The sequence below is a fragment of the Pyxicephalus adspersus genome, chromosome 2 (genome assembly GCF_032062135.1).
Source record: "Pyxicephalus adspersus chromosome 2, UCB_Pads_2.0, whole genome shotgun sequence".
Classification (NCBI taxonomy): Eukaryota; Metazoa; Chordata; class Amphibia; order Anura; family Pyxicephalidae; genus Pyxicephalus; species Pyxicephalus adspersus.
Genome location: NC_092859.1, coordinates 62249154 through 62263450, shown reverse-complemented (window position 1 = coordinate 62263450; position 14297 = coordinate 62249154). Strand labels below are relative to the sequence as shown.

Here is a 14297-nt window from a genome sequence, read left to right as displayed (position 1 = left end):
GTTCCATTTACTGAGGGTCAACAAATTTCTTGACAGGAAATCTATTGCCTCCTGCACAGTTATGTTAAAGAGCTACTGATGCACAACTTGCCCCTTGTGATCCTCTGTATACCTTCTTCCAAATAGGATCTTGGCAGCATACCGGCCTGTTTACCTGCCTATCTCAACAACATGACACCAATCCTATTGTTGCTGGGCAACAACCAGACCTGTTGTGGTGTAGATTTCTGTTACCGCTGGATCAGCATAGTCTTAGAACTCCCTTGGTTGTGCTTCCTTATGTTTACTTGCTTCTCTAAATCAAAATGCACAGATAAGTTTGAAGGGCAAGGTCTTTGTGCCACCCGCCCAGCATACTTTAATGGCAAAATGTCCTACAGACTGACTTAAGAGAGAGCAATCTCCTGCCTATTTTGACGGCATAAATCCACCTTTCTAAACCTTAAGATGGGTAAAGCCCCTGAAACAACTTTTGGGGTATTAAGAAACTATTTCCACAATCCACACATCACTGTACACTAGTGTGATGGTCAGTGGGATAAATGCCTGGTTGCATTGCTGCCAGTGGGAAGAATGTCACCTTTACAAATAACCAAAACATTAACTGGTGTCCGTGTTAGCTGACCTGAGCGGCACAAATTGCACATTGCTGGTCAGTGTAATGGTCTGTGGGATAAATGTCTGGTTGCATTGCTAAATTGCACATTGCTAAAAAATGCCTTAGCACCCTTTGACACTGTACCTACGCAGAACCAAAACCACAAATAAAGTTTCCTATCTGACTTCCTGACTGTCAGCAAAGCAGCTACAAAGAAGTAGAAAACAAAAGTATTTCAAAATGGTGCCTGCTCTAAGCAGGACGCATATAGTCGCCTAACAAGGCCGATGCCTAAGTTAAAATAACCCCTGCTGGAGTAGTTTGGAGAATAACAGCGTAATGCTACCAAATTGCACTCATTAACATCCAATGATTTAATAAAAGTACAAGTAGCAAAGAAAAAACCTCTGAGGTTTTTCCACAAAATACCACAGGATGAAAAACAGGTATGTATAATTTAAGAATATCCGGATAGAAACACGTGCACTAAGCCATATTGTATGTACAAACATGTTACACCAAAATTCTACCAAATTTTATGCAATGCCATTGTTTGAGGCCCAGAATGCAATTTCAAGGAGCCATCCAGCAGGTAGCCCCAGAGGTACAACCGAAAGCAAAGACATCTTTCCTTCAAAATCATCTCTACTACTGCCATTTGCATGATGGCTGTGAGCTGAAGTTTGCTGCACCTGTGCAAGGCACTGAGTGACTATTTTGGACAGCAAAAGAAATGGAAACAGGTAAAAAACTTCCTTGCTGCTCACCTACCCACAACAAAGGGGCTTATAAGCTCCATATCACCATACCCTCGGCACCAGGGTTCCCAAAACTTTATGAATTTACCATCCGTGATGGGACTTCCCCCTTGGAGCGGTTGAACCAGGGGAGGAGAGGTAGGTGAAACAAATGCTTGGTCCTGGCGCCAGGACGGAAAAAGAACACCTGCTGGGGAGAGGGAGGTTACTTTTATAGCTTTGGTAAGGTGGTCCTATGCAGATCAAGGGGTGGAACTAACCCAGCTGTGCATGCTGTTAGGAGGAGTGATAGGGTAAACCTTTCATCTTTGTTTATTCCAAATTGCCAATTGGGGAAATATATTGGTGAATTTACTTGTTACAGGGACAGAAAGTGGTACTGTAAACTGTATAAATTGTCTGTGGAACAGTGGAAATTTTTCTGGTAATAACTTAATGATGGGATTTCCATTTGTATTGGTGAAACATTTTTCCCTTCCTGTTGTGTCTGGACACTGTATGGAAAAGGATGTTGGGGAAATATTTCTAATAGGGACTGATAGTGAGTTTCCTCTATTACAGAAGTGTATTGGCTGAACTATCTAGTAAATTTAGTCCTTAAACCCCACCTCTGAATACAAAAAGTTTAACACAAAGTGATAGGAAATGCAGATGTAAGACTTGTCACCAGAAGTAGAAAAGGGTTCTCTTCTGTTATAGACACTGGTACAAGTAGGAGCTATCTAAAAAAGGGGAACACCTCTTCTTATTTCTTCCTCCTTCACTGGTGCATCTCTGGAACAGGAAGTGCAGGAAAATCACCCCAATGAGATATGGACAGCATAAAATAAACCAAAACAGTGCTCTCCTTTGCTGCTCTATTAAAAACTTTACAAAAAAGTGTTGGCCGCATAGGATGTTTACTGTATTGCTGAAGGACAATAAAGACATGATCCGGCTTATGAGCAGCATTTGGTAATGTTAGAATTTCCACAGAGAGCAGTGTCTTCAGGTGCAGGCTCTGTGTCTGGCATGTAAAGAATCTGGACTGATATTTACCTGGAGTATTTGCACTTTGATAAAGAATAGGTTACTCATGAACATGACATAATGTTCCGCAGAGTGCAAAACTGTTTGCCTTGTTCCTAACACCATCCTAAATCAAATTCCACATTTCCATTTCACAATTTACATGCTCTTTTGAAAATGATTAGATTTTACATCTGCAGTGATTTTCCTCAAAGTGAAAAATGTATACGTGCAACCTAATGTGGTAATTTTGTAGTTCTTTCTAATGAAAATAATAATGGTAGGGTTGTTACCATTATGAATACCATTAACTCGTATTCCTACTAGTATTTTTCCATTTGTAAATCATTTATTATTTTAACAGTTAGGAAAAACAGTTAATGTTTACCACATATTTCAGGATTCACATTATTGATTATTGTGCATGTTTATGGTTAGAATTAAAGTCTACCTATACCCAGAATTTTCACTTTACATGAAAGGGTAGAGAACCCTTTTTATGTAGGGTAAAACATTTTTTTTTTTTTTTAGGTTGAACATCTTTTTAAAAAAAATAAAATAAAAAAAAAGGGGTGTATCCCCAACAAATTCTCAGATGAATGAATGGGCGCGCAAAGCCTCCCAGGATACCTACCTCAGGCATCCCTGGAGACTCTTGTGCACTCCTTCTACGCATGCCTGAGAATCTCGGGCTTGAGCAGAAGGAGCCTTTTTGCTCAAAGAGAAAAAAATGCTGATCTCACACATGCACAGTGAGATCGGTAAATTTTTTTTTTTTCATTTTAGGTCACCTGATCTGGTGCCGCGGTTGGGTGACGTAGGATGAAGAACCAGGAAAAGGAGACAAAGATGGCGTCGCCATGAGCGCTGGTCCTGAGATGAATGTCGGACGATGCGGGACCAGAGGCCAGACGCCCCTGGAGTGATCGGTCTGCTCTGTGGTATTGAAGGTAAGTTTGGTTTTTTTGAGTATAGAACAACCTTCAGGGTGGGGTTACACTTCTTATGGTTAGCTGCAGCAATGAGCACATTGGTCCATTGCAGTGCCATTCATTCTTAATTGTACTCTAACACACTTTGCCAATGAATTACCATGTGGTAAAAACAGTACATGAGCCTTTTTTGATGCAGTAAGTATCTAATTCAAATTACCCTAACATATCTTAATGCACTGTAATGTATAAACCCAGCTGTGGGGTAAATATGTTTGAAATTACTCTGGACTTGGTTATTCCAACACCCTAATTACTCCACTGTAGTCCCTTTTTTAGCTGGATACTCTATTATACATTTTTTTGGGACATTTGTTAAATCACTCCTTTCTATTCTACAATATTTACAGCAAAATGGACAATACTCTTAAGATGAGTACATTTTGTAAAACCACTCCTCAGCCATTATTGTTCCATCAGCAGAAACCCCAATAGCACAAGGTGGGCTCCATCTTCTGGCAGCACAATCTCAGAGGAGCATAGGAGATGCGAGCACCCCATGCCCCACAACACAAGGAGCAGAGAGAGCAAAGAGGGAGAGGACAGGGCCGGATCTAACAGCTCCTTGCAGGATGTGGCTTGTGGGCCCTAGGTTGGGCACCCCTAATATAGATAACAGATGATGGGAACAGTCCCATTGGTTCTGTATCAGTATTACACCACCAGCACTTTAAGCAGGCAAAACAAATGTTGCCATCATGAGCATTGCATGGTACTGGTTTGGTTTGTATTGGTTTGTCTGGATCTGTGTGCCGGATCTATTACACAGATTTATAGACAGACCCTTATTTGAAAACATCATAACCTAATACAAAGATGTATATAAAGATGAACATATTTCATGTTTGTAAAAAGAATACTGGAAGAGAAAATTATACTAAGTTAATGATTTTTATAAATATTGCATAAATCAATTTTTATATTTATATGGAACCAATGGGACTCTTCTCATCATCTGTTATCTATGTTAGGGGTGCCCAACCTACGGCCCACAGGCCACATCCTGCAAGGAGCTGTCAGATCCGGCCCTGTCCTCTCCCTCTCTGCTCTCTCTGCTACTTGTCTTGTGGGGCATGGAGCGCTCGCTTCTCTTATGCTCCTCTATGAGATTGTGCTGCCAGAAGAGGGAGCCCATCTTGTACTGTGAGATAATTGTGCAGCAGCATGAAATCTGTGGCTGTGTTCAAAGCATCTGTCGTCATCCCTATGTATAAATCCTTATATCTCCTTCACTGATTGTCAAAGAAATGTGAAATTTTCAGGGTTAACGGGACCCCAAGAGCTTGCTACTAAAGCAATTGGCCCTCTAAACATAACAATTTGCCAGATATGGGGTCACAAGCAAAAATCCTAAAAACAATCAGGGATATTTTCACATTAAGTTGGGCTATTTCAAGACATTGGGCTTACATGTCAGGGACCCCCTGGGGGCCACCCTCATGGCAATGAACATTAGGGTAATGCCAGTTGTCTGTGCACTGTGGTGCCCCTTAAAATGCACAAAACTTCAAGGCTGTATTCAGGTTGGCAGGTTTGCGGTGCGGTTACCCCTTCCTGGTGCCATGGAACTCAGGCTTGAGGGAGCGGCTAAGTACTGCTCACTGCCGTCTGCAGTCAAATCTGCAAATGCTGTGCTGCGAGGGACTGAGCGGCTGGTGAGCTGCCTGTTACACATAGCTGGACACTTACATTCTGTGAACCTCTATTTCTCTGGAACAGAAATATGTTGACAACTGGAAATGTGGGTGTCAATATAAAAACTCCCTATGTCCCTCCCTTCCTTATTAAAATGTTATACCCATCATATCAAACATAGTTATCCCCTTACTCTCTATGAGCCCCAATTTCTCTATAGGAAAAGGGAAATATCACTGCAAGTGAAGGACTCTTGTGGCTCCCCCTAAAATTTTATCTCTACGGCGCCATCACAAGATGCATGACTTGCATGACCCGCCATACCCCAACAGATTACAAGCATAACCTTTTTATCAAACAACTATACAATCCTAAAGAGCTCCCAGGTGCTAAGCTTTATTTGAGCTCGTACATACTTCTAAACATATTATTTACATACACAAAGACAGGCTGTGCAAGGGGGAAGGGAATGGGGCTGGGGGGGGGGGGGTTGGGGGAAGAACTCACAGGCCCGAAGCTCTATTAGAGTTCTTTTAACTTCTACAAGAAGTGCTTGGGAAAGGGGGGGGGGTCTTTCCAGAAGAGGAAGTCTGAAAAGTCCATAAGGCGATGGTCTCTTAGCAGACTGAGGACCAGTCTGCAGAAGTCCTTGATGGACATCCTCTCCCTCTGATGGATAAGGTGCTTCCTGCCGCACCAAATAGCGTCCTTAAAACAGTTCATGATCCTCCAAGCTACTTCACTTTACTCTTCTGTGTATTCGCCCTGGTCCACCTTTGAGCCTCAGATGAAGTGGAACACCGTCCTTGTGATGGTCTTGCAGGTGTTAGTGTGGGGTGGGGTGGGAGGGGGGCAGGCCTAGGCGAGGTAATGCAACCTTGTTCATGCGCAGATTTATAGCAGTATGAAATATTCTGAAGCGATTTGCTAGAATACCGAATGCATTCTCAACCACCCTCCTAGATCGAGATAACCTGTAGCTGAATTTTTTTTCTGTTGGTCCAAATTCTTCTGAGGGAATGGTTTAAAACGTTGTCATGTAATGCAAATGCTTTATCTGCAACAATCACAAAGTTCATTACCTCCACAGTTTGGCTGTTTCTAGGAGACTTGCAGACTTCCTCCAGTGACCTAATGGAGAGTTCACCTGCTTCTACATCCACTCCTATGACTTCAAGCCTTAGCCAAAAAAGGAATCGGAAAAGAAAACAAGAGGAGCTGGAAAAGAAACAAACTTTGCAGTAAGCTTTGGCCATACTCAACCAAAAAGGGGATCAGTTTGATGCCTTTTGCTTCAGCATTGCTGCTAAACTGTGGGAGATTACCCCAGAACTACCATGTGCTGTGGAGCCGATTGTCACCGATGTGGTCAATAAAGGGTTCATACACCAATTAAACCCACACTATCCTACTTATTACTTCCCCACTCCATACCAGCAGCCTCCCCCTCCTCCTCCAGTTTGGAGAAGTGACTATAGTTTGGCCCATGAAAGCCCTCAATATACCAAATTATAGTGAGAGTGTCACAACTATTTATTGCATTTTTTATTGTTGATAACATTGTTATTTATTGGTATTTATTACATAGGTATGTATTGTTATTTATACTTTGTGCTATAGTCGTACAGAAAAATTGCACTTTGTTAAATAAATGTTATCTGTTTTTATGAAGTAAAAGTGTAAATGTTTTTGTGTAATGATTGTATGGGGTACCTACCTTCATGTACTCATCTTTGAAGCTGTCGATAATTGCAGCACACATCTCAGGGATGATATGACCCATTGCTGGGTAATTTTTGTAGTCATCTGGGGATGTCAGTCGCAGTTCCCGTAGCAGTTTTTCATGGGAAATGGTGTCTCGGTCCATCAACCAATCTTTACACCAAACCCGGCGTTTCTTCACAACTTTCACATCATCTTCATCTTGCTCCGCAGTTAGCAGATACATTATAGCAAAAGCTGCTTTTTTTCTTCCTTGAGGGCTCCGAAAGCCAAATTACACAGAGAGATAACGGAGCAGTGTGCCGAATGATCATTCGAAACACCGATATTTACACATAGGTACACATGTTCTTTTTGTACACATGTTCTTTTTATAACAACTCTCAGACCTGGTATTTCCTGTACATCACTTCCATTGTTACACGTCACTTCCTGTATCGTTCAAACGATCGCATCTAGTATGTGTACATTATCTTTGAAAGATCGTATCATTATCAGCATGTACATAATCAGATACTATACGATCATTCACAAATATCGTTAATATTCGTTGATCATTTTCAAACGACAATTTTTGAAGGTGTGTACCTACCCTAGAGTAGCATGGATAATGTAATTAAATAAATGACACTCCATTTAAATAATTTAACGAAAAAGTAAAATGCTAATTTAATCATTTTTACAATGGTTTACATGTAAGCAATATATGCTTTTATGGCTTATTGTAACAAGTAGGAAGGAATGTATTTTCTCCCTTTAAAAATTTAGGGAATAGCCTGGAATGTGCAAATGGCCCTTATGCAGTGACATTGCCAGTACATTTCTGGCATTTTTCAGTTTTGAACTTAACTGAATTACTCTGCAAATCAGGATAACAATGCCATTTTTCTAACTGGGGACTGTGAGAAATGGTTGGAAAATCTTTAGTTTTGGAATAGTTCTGAATGTACCTTTAAAGGTTGTATATGAGAACAACTCGTATGTGACCCCACACTGTGAACCACAACCTACTTTGTTTTTTCTTGGGGCCCAGGAATAAAATGATTTTAGATTGCTGATAGGGTAAGATTTCTAAACGGTTATTCTCTAATTTTCTCTAAGAGGAATTCCCAAACCTGAGCGTTCTCTAGTTTACAGTGGCCAGTTCACAGATGGCTGTGCCTAGGATAGGAGTGGATTACAGATCTTCTGTACTTGATCTGATTGGGCTTAGTGTAGGGGAGGCATCAGGGTTTTAAAAGTTCTTCATCAAGGTCAGTGTTTCTTTTTAACATGAATAAACCTTGGAAATTACCTTCAGGGAACCCCTGCTATAATTATTATATCCACAGCTCACAATATATAAGCATGGCGGTCAGTGAAAAGAATGCTCCTTGCATTGCTGGCCAGTGGGAAGAATGTCACCCTTACAAATAGCCAAAAAGATCATTGTCACCTAAACTGACCTTAGAGGTACAAATTGCTTATTGCTCAAGGAACTCCTAGCAACCCCTGGATGAACCCAGTGGTTGCATTGAGCCCTGGTTTAGAAACCCTGATCTAGGCCATTAAACTTTTCATCCTCTTGTACACGTTCTGGTCATCTCTCATCTGGACATCTGTAACATCCTTCTCTCTGGTTAATACCTAATTAATTAAACTAACTCGACCCTCTCCTCTACAGTAAATTATGAATGCTTCAGCCGGACTTATCCGTTCTTCTCACCACTCTTCTTCTGCTGCCTCTCTTTGTAGTTCTCTTGGGTCCATTTCACCTTACAATCACATTTGAGCTCCTGTTCTTTGCCTTCAAATCCCTCCATAGTTCTTGTCCAACTTACCTTCCTGACCTGATAGTAAAATGCAACCCTAGCCACTCTCTTCCCTCCTCCAATGACTTCCTCACTCAAACCAACATCACATGCACGGCTCCAAGACTTTTTTCTAGAGCTGCCCCAGGTCCCTAGAATGGTCTTCTATGTCCTATCCTGTCTTGCTTCTACTTTCTGCTCATTTAAATGAGCACTCAAAACCCACCTTTGAAAATTACCTACCTGTTTTCTTCTGCCTCTTAAATCAGTCACTACTTCCCACTATTCCATATTCCCCCTCCTATTGTGTGCTACTTCTCCCACCTCTTAGAATGTAAGCTTTTTTTGGGTAGGGTCCTCTCCTTCTCCTGTTTCTCTGTCTGTATCTGTCTGTCATTTGCAATTCCTATTTACTGTACAGCACTGCATAATATGTTGGCACTATATAAATACTGTTTAATAATAGTAATATTAGCCTTATATTAGGTATCTATCATTCTTCAGTAAGCACTGTGGCATGCTCACATTCTGAATGATAACAATTACTTCTAAAGGTCTTTGCATTTTTTGCAAAAATGTTTTTGTTACCTTTTCATTACTGTAAATGAAAAATCTTTATATCTCTTTTGCAGGTATTTGCAAGGGAAGATGATCATCAAACAAAGTTGACTATGTAATAAAGACTTGCCAGAAAATTTAAGCTTAAACATTTAGCATCCCTACTTAGTGATGTCATCTTTTAGTAAAGCCATAGATGAGTGGAGTACTAAAAGCACAAGTGGCATTTCAGCTCTTAGGCACCAGCTGATCTCAGGTGATTTTCCAGCCAGGCTGACACCTGTAAATGCTATGGCGGCCATAGTGGATTCTGCATATAGCTCATTATCCGGTAGTTCATATGTTGGGGATTATCAGACTTCATGTAAACATGATGTTTGTCCTCTGAATAATGAACAAATATCTTATATTGACTCTGAGTATGTAAAGGCTATTTATAACCCTAGTGTAAAAGAACAAAATTCTTTGCGACAGCAGATGCACTGTGAAGGTTCTAAAGCAGATGCTGACATTTCTCCTGGAGATCACTTTAATCATAAAACTAATGGGAGTCCCACAAGCAACAGCAGCATTTGTTTACCCGAAGACAAAACAAGCCAATGTCAAGGTAATAGTTCTCCTTGGGTAAAAGTCTCTGTTCAGAACAAACCGATCCAGCCATGTGCTTTGTCTGGCAATATGGAAGGAAACCACCAGCTTAACTTTCCCTCTTTAAAATTTTTGCCTCTTTCTGAGAATATGATGGCACTTGATGAAGTCAAGAACTCGTATGATGAAAAGTATTACAGTTCCCTGACTGACAAATCAAGGGACTGTTTTCAACAGATGGATAATCATACAGGAAAACCTTTTTCTCAAGAAACAGAAGAGCACAGCCACAATGATAACTTTGATTCATTTGTTGATAACCCCCAAAAGGTAGGCAAAACCAGTAAAAGCACAAGACGTTCTTGGAATGAGTTTGTTTCAGAGAAACTTCGTGGGTATAAGAAAAAAGCTGGTTCTTGGAAACCAGCTAGGGAGAGGAATTGTAATGAAGGAACAAAAGGTGAAGATGTAGAGAAACAGGCACTTAATCAACAACAGAAAGACCAATATCAACCAACACAGAACATGACGGATATCGAGTGTGTCAGACTTGAAAAATGTGATCTCGTATACAAAAGTCCTCACACAAGAACCAGCCAGACAGTTTATGGTGTGCACAGTGATGATTTTTGTGAGCAACATTTACAACTCCCAAACTGTATATATCTTCATGACATTCCTAAAGGTCACAATCTCAAGAAAGATGCAACAATAAAGTCTATCCCTTTGCTCTCCGAGAAAGAGTCTGGGCATCAAAGTTCTAACTTTTGTGATTTGCCCAGTATAAAAATCACCAAAGTCTCAACTCCAATGCTTTACCATCTCGCTGGTGGCAACAGCTCTTTGGCAATGCTGGATACTTCAAAACAAACTAGGCAGCTAGATGCAAGTAAAGAACCTGATACTTTTCAGACAAAAGGCCCCTTTTCTGCTTCTCTGACAGCTGAACCTCTGCGACCACTGCATAAAACAAAAAGCCAATCACAACTTGATGAAAATAATAGAAATGAACTCATTGATACCACAGGTGGTTTAACCAGTTCAGCTGAGGAAAGTTTTATGTTAGATTACAGGGAAAAACTTAAAATTGCACAAAAAAAAGTCTTAAGAGAAACCTCCTTTAAAAGAAGGGATTTGCAGATGAGTTTACCAGTTAGGATAAAACTAAATCCTCCTAAAAGACCTTCAATTGATCATTTAGGATCGTATTCTTCATCCAATCCAAATCAAGAGGCTAAAATTACACAACAAAATCTTTCTACAGATAAGGGTCACCAAAAAGATGAATCAGAGAAGGCTACTGTTTCAAGAATAGGCGGTAGGAAAAGACTGACAAAAGAGCAAAAGAAATTATGTTATTCAGAACCAGAAAAGCTTGACCACCTGGGCATTCATAATTCAGGCTTGGCTTGGAACAAAGATGGATCAGCTCAAAATAAATCAGGGGATCACTACAGAATGAAATCTCTAGATAAAGAACAAACTCTTTCTTCTTCAAATATTTTAAAGACAGATTTAAAGCAAATTCAGCATAATGCACTTGTTGATTATATGGAGCGAAAAGCAAATCGGAGGCCCAGCAGCATTCACCATGTGCAAAATACATCAGCATCACAGTCCTTTCCTGAATGGAAAGGTATTACAAATGAAACATCATGTGGTGATGATTCCTTACTTTATCATCACAGGACATTAGCTGGTTTTTCTTCTTCCTATGATGCTACAGTTACATGGAATGGCAAATATCCAATGATGTCTTCTGTAGGAGAACATGAACATTCAGTTGATACAATGGAGGAAAAGGCAACTTATTTTGACCGATGTTCTCTAGACAACTGCAAAGGATATTCTAAAGAGTCTATCTGCCAGGAACGATTAAAGGCAAGTAAATATGTTCTGGTAATTTCTTACTTCACGTTATGTTGTTTATATTGTGTTATGTTTTGCATCATACTAGAAAATAAGTTCAAAACATGTATCTTGATAAAAAGTGGCCATGATACACAAAACTAGCTGCTGGTTTTGGATACTTATATTTTGGAACTTATTTTCTGTGTTTTTCAGTAAAACTAAAAAGTGGACTGATCATTAAAGCTTGCACATCACCGAAGTCAGTAGAGCGATTGTTAGCATTACCAAATCATAAGACTGCTTTATGCTATACCTTAGTCTACTGTAGTCTACAGAAGGGAGCTTTCCTAGAATACTTGGTACCCAAGGTTCCATGGATCTTTGTAGGTGTTTCATGCCATTACAGATTACAGGTAGTGTATTGTTTAACTCTGTTAACTGTTTGCTGAGAACCCCCCCCCCCCTCCCGGCATATTATATTGCCTTATTACCTGTGCTTGGCCATAGTTGTTTTTTTTAATATTACAGAATTAAACCTAATAAATGCGTATTTGTTGTTTCCTATTAACAGTGAGGTCTTACAATTTTTTTTACAACCTGTAAGCTACAATTACAAAATTATTTTATAAATCCTATGTCTACATTAGGGGCAGAAACATTTAGGCGTCGAGAGTTAGGATATCATGCATGAGGAAAAAAGTACCTGCGAGTCAGCAATTAGTTCTAGTTGTACACGGGCAATATTTCAATGCAATCAGGTCTGGTACATCAGTATCTTACTCTGCTTGCTTTACATCAGCTTTCATTTTTATTATAAGCAGAAGGCAAAACAGAGAGTACTATTCTGTGAGTAGGAAGCCTAAACCCATGTAAGAAAAAAAGTCTGTACTTTACACATACCCCTAGACCTGGCCACAGAGTTAGGGGGTGGTGTGGGTCTCATTCTTACACCTAACTGTACATACAGAGTCCTTCCTATCCCGCCCTCTCTCATTTTCACCTCTTTTGAATTCCACTCCGTCCGTCTTTTCAGCCCCCTTAACCCTCATTGTTGCTGTTGTCCCCCCCCCCCCCCCCGCCACAGTATCACAATTTTTGGATAACTCTGCCTCTTGGCTCCCACACATTCTTTCCCATGACCTGCCCCACCTTATCCTCAATGACTTTAATGTTGCAATCATTCTTCCTCAGCCAAATTGCTCTCCATTACCTCCTCCTTTGGACTTGCACAGAACATAAATGGCCCCCCACACATTGCCGAACACACTTTGGACCTGATATTTTTCAAACTCGGCAACCTCACCCTCCTTGACAACTCGCCATTTCCCCTTCTGATCACGATCTTATCACCTTCAACCTATTGAACTCTTGCCCCCCTTTGCCCCATCCCAGACCTGGTCAATGGCAGAGACATATTTGTAACCTTGACCACAACCTATTCTCAAACTGCCTTACATCCCTAACCCCCACCCTCTCTAAAATCACATCTCCGGACAAAGCTGCAACTCGGTTCAACCAAACTCTTTATCTGGCTCTGAATAAAGTTGCCCTGCCACCATCCGCTACCCCCGTCCCTGGCACAACAATCACACCAAACAGCTACAAAAGACTGTTCGTGCAGATGAGCGCAAGTGGAGAAAATCTGGCCTCAGCGCGGACTTCATGGACTACCAAGCCAAGCTACAAAACTTTAACACTGAGCTCACTGTCCCCAAGCAACATCATTTCTACTCTATTTCCTCTCAGGCTTCAAACCCGCGCAGCCTCTTAACAATTGACTCCCTTCTAAACCCCACACTTGCTCCCCCACAAGAACCTTCTCTGCCCAAGACATTGCTACCTACTTTAGAGAGAAAATTGAAAAAACCAGACATGATGTCTCTGCTCATCGGGCCACTCCAACCATATCCATCATTTCCACCTGTAAATCATCACTGGCCTCCCTCAGCCCTTTTACTGTTGATGAAGTCTCCTCTCTTTTTTCATCATCTCCATCTACAACTTGTCCGCTTGACCCAATTCCCTCTGATCTACTCGGTGCCCATTTCTCCACCCTGGCTCCCACCCTAACCAAACTGTTCAACCTCTCCCTTTCTACTGGTGTAAACCCCTCTGCTTTTAAACATGCCATAATTCTCCTGAATCCTGAAGAAACCCTCACTAGACTCCTCCCTACCTTCTAGCCACTGTCCTATCCCCCTTCTCCCATATGTTTTCAAACTTGTCTACATGCCTTGTCTACAAAAGACTCACCGATTTACCTGAGCACCAATTCTCTCCTTGACCCTTTCTAGTCTGGTTTTCAATCTGCCCATTCCACAGAAACAGCCCTTACTAAAGTGGCCAATGACCTCATCAGAGCTAATTCTCAAGGCAACTTTTCCCTCCTCCTTCTCCTTGAACTTTCCTCTGCCTTTGACACTGTTGATCACCCCCTTTTAATACAAATTATGCGCTCCACTGGTATCAGTGACACTGCTCTCTCTTTGTTTGCTTACTATCTGACCACTCTTTTCATGTTCGTTTCTTTCAATTGTAATTCCTCCTCTCCCACTCTCCTCCCTGTTGGTGTTCCCCAAGGGTCAGTCCTTAGACCAGCTCTCTTTTATCTTTACACCTCCCCTCTTGGTCTCATGACCTTTTTTTGGCTTACAGTACTATCTGTATACTGATGACACTCAAATCTATCTGTCCACCCCTGACATGTCTCCTTCAGTCCTGGATAAGGTCACATGCTGCCAGTCAGCCATCTCATCATGGATGTCTGACCGACTCAACCTGGATAAAACAGAACTCA

At 41.0% G+C, this 14297-nt stretch overlaps 1 protein-coding gene across 6 annotated transcripts in view; it reads left to right on the top strand.

Moving 5' to 3' along the window:
* Positions 1-14297, top strand: part of SHROOM1 (shroom family member 1) — a 137886-nt gene that overhangs the window by 89061 nt on the left and 34528 nt on the right. For 3 of the 6 annotated variants that reach the window (XM_072400871.1, XM_072400869.1, XM_072400872.1), the window contains 3 exons: positions 3151-3314; positions 6082-6232; positions 9136-11530. In XM_072400871.1, coding sequence (XP_072256972.1) covers positions 9233-11530 — 2298 coding nt within the window. In that variant the 5' untranslated portion in view covers positions 3151-3314; positions 6082-6232; positions 9136-9232. The remainder of the gene's footprint in view (positions 1-3150; positions 3315-6081; positions 6233-9135; positions 11531-14297) is intronic. The other 3 variants (XM_072400873.1, XM_072400875.1, XM_072400874.1) reach the window with 3 other exon arrangements.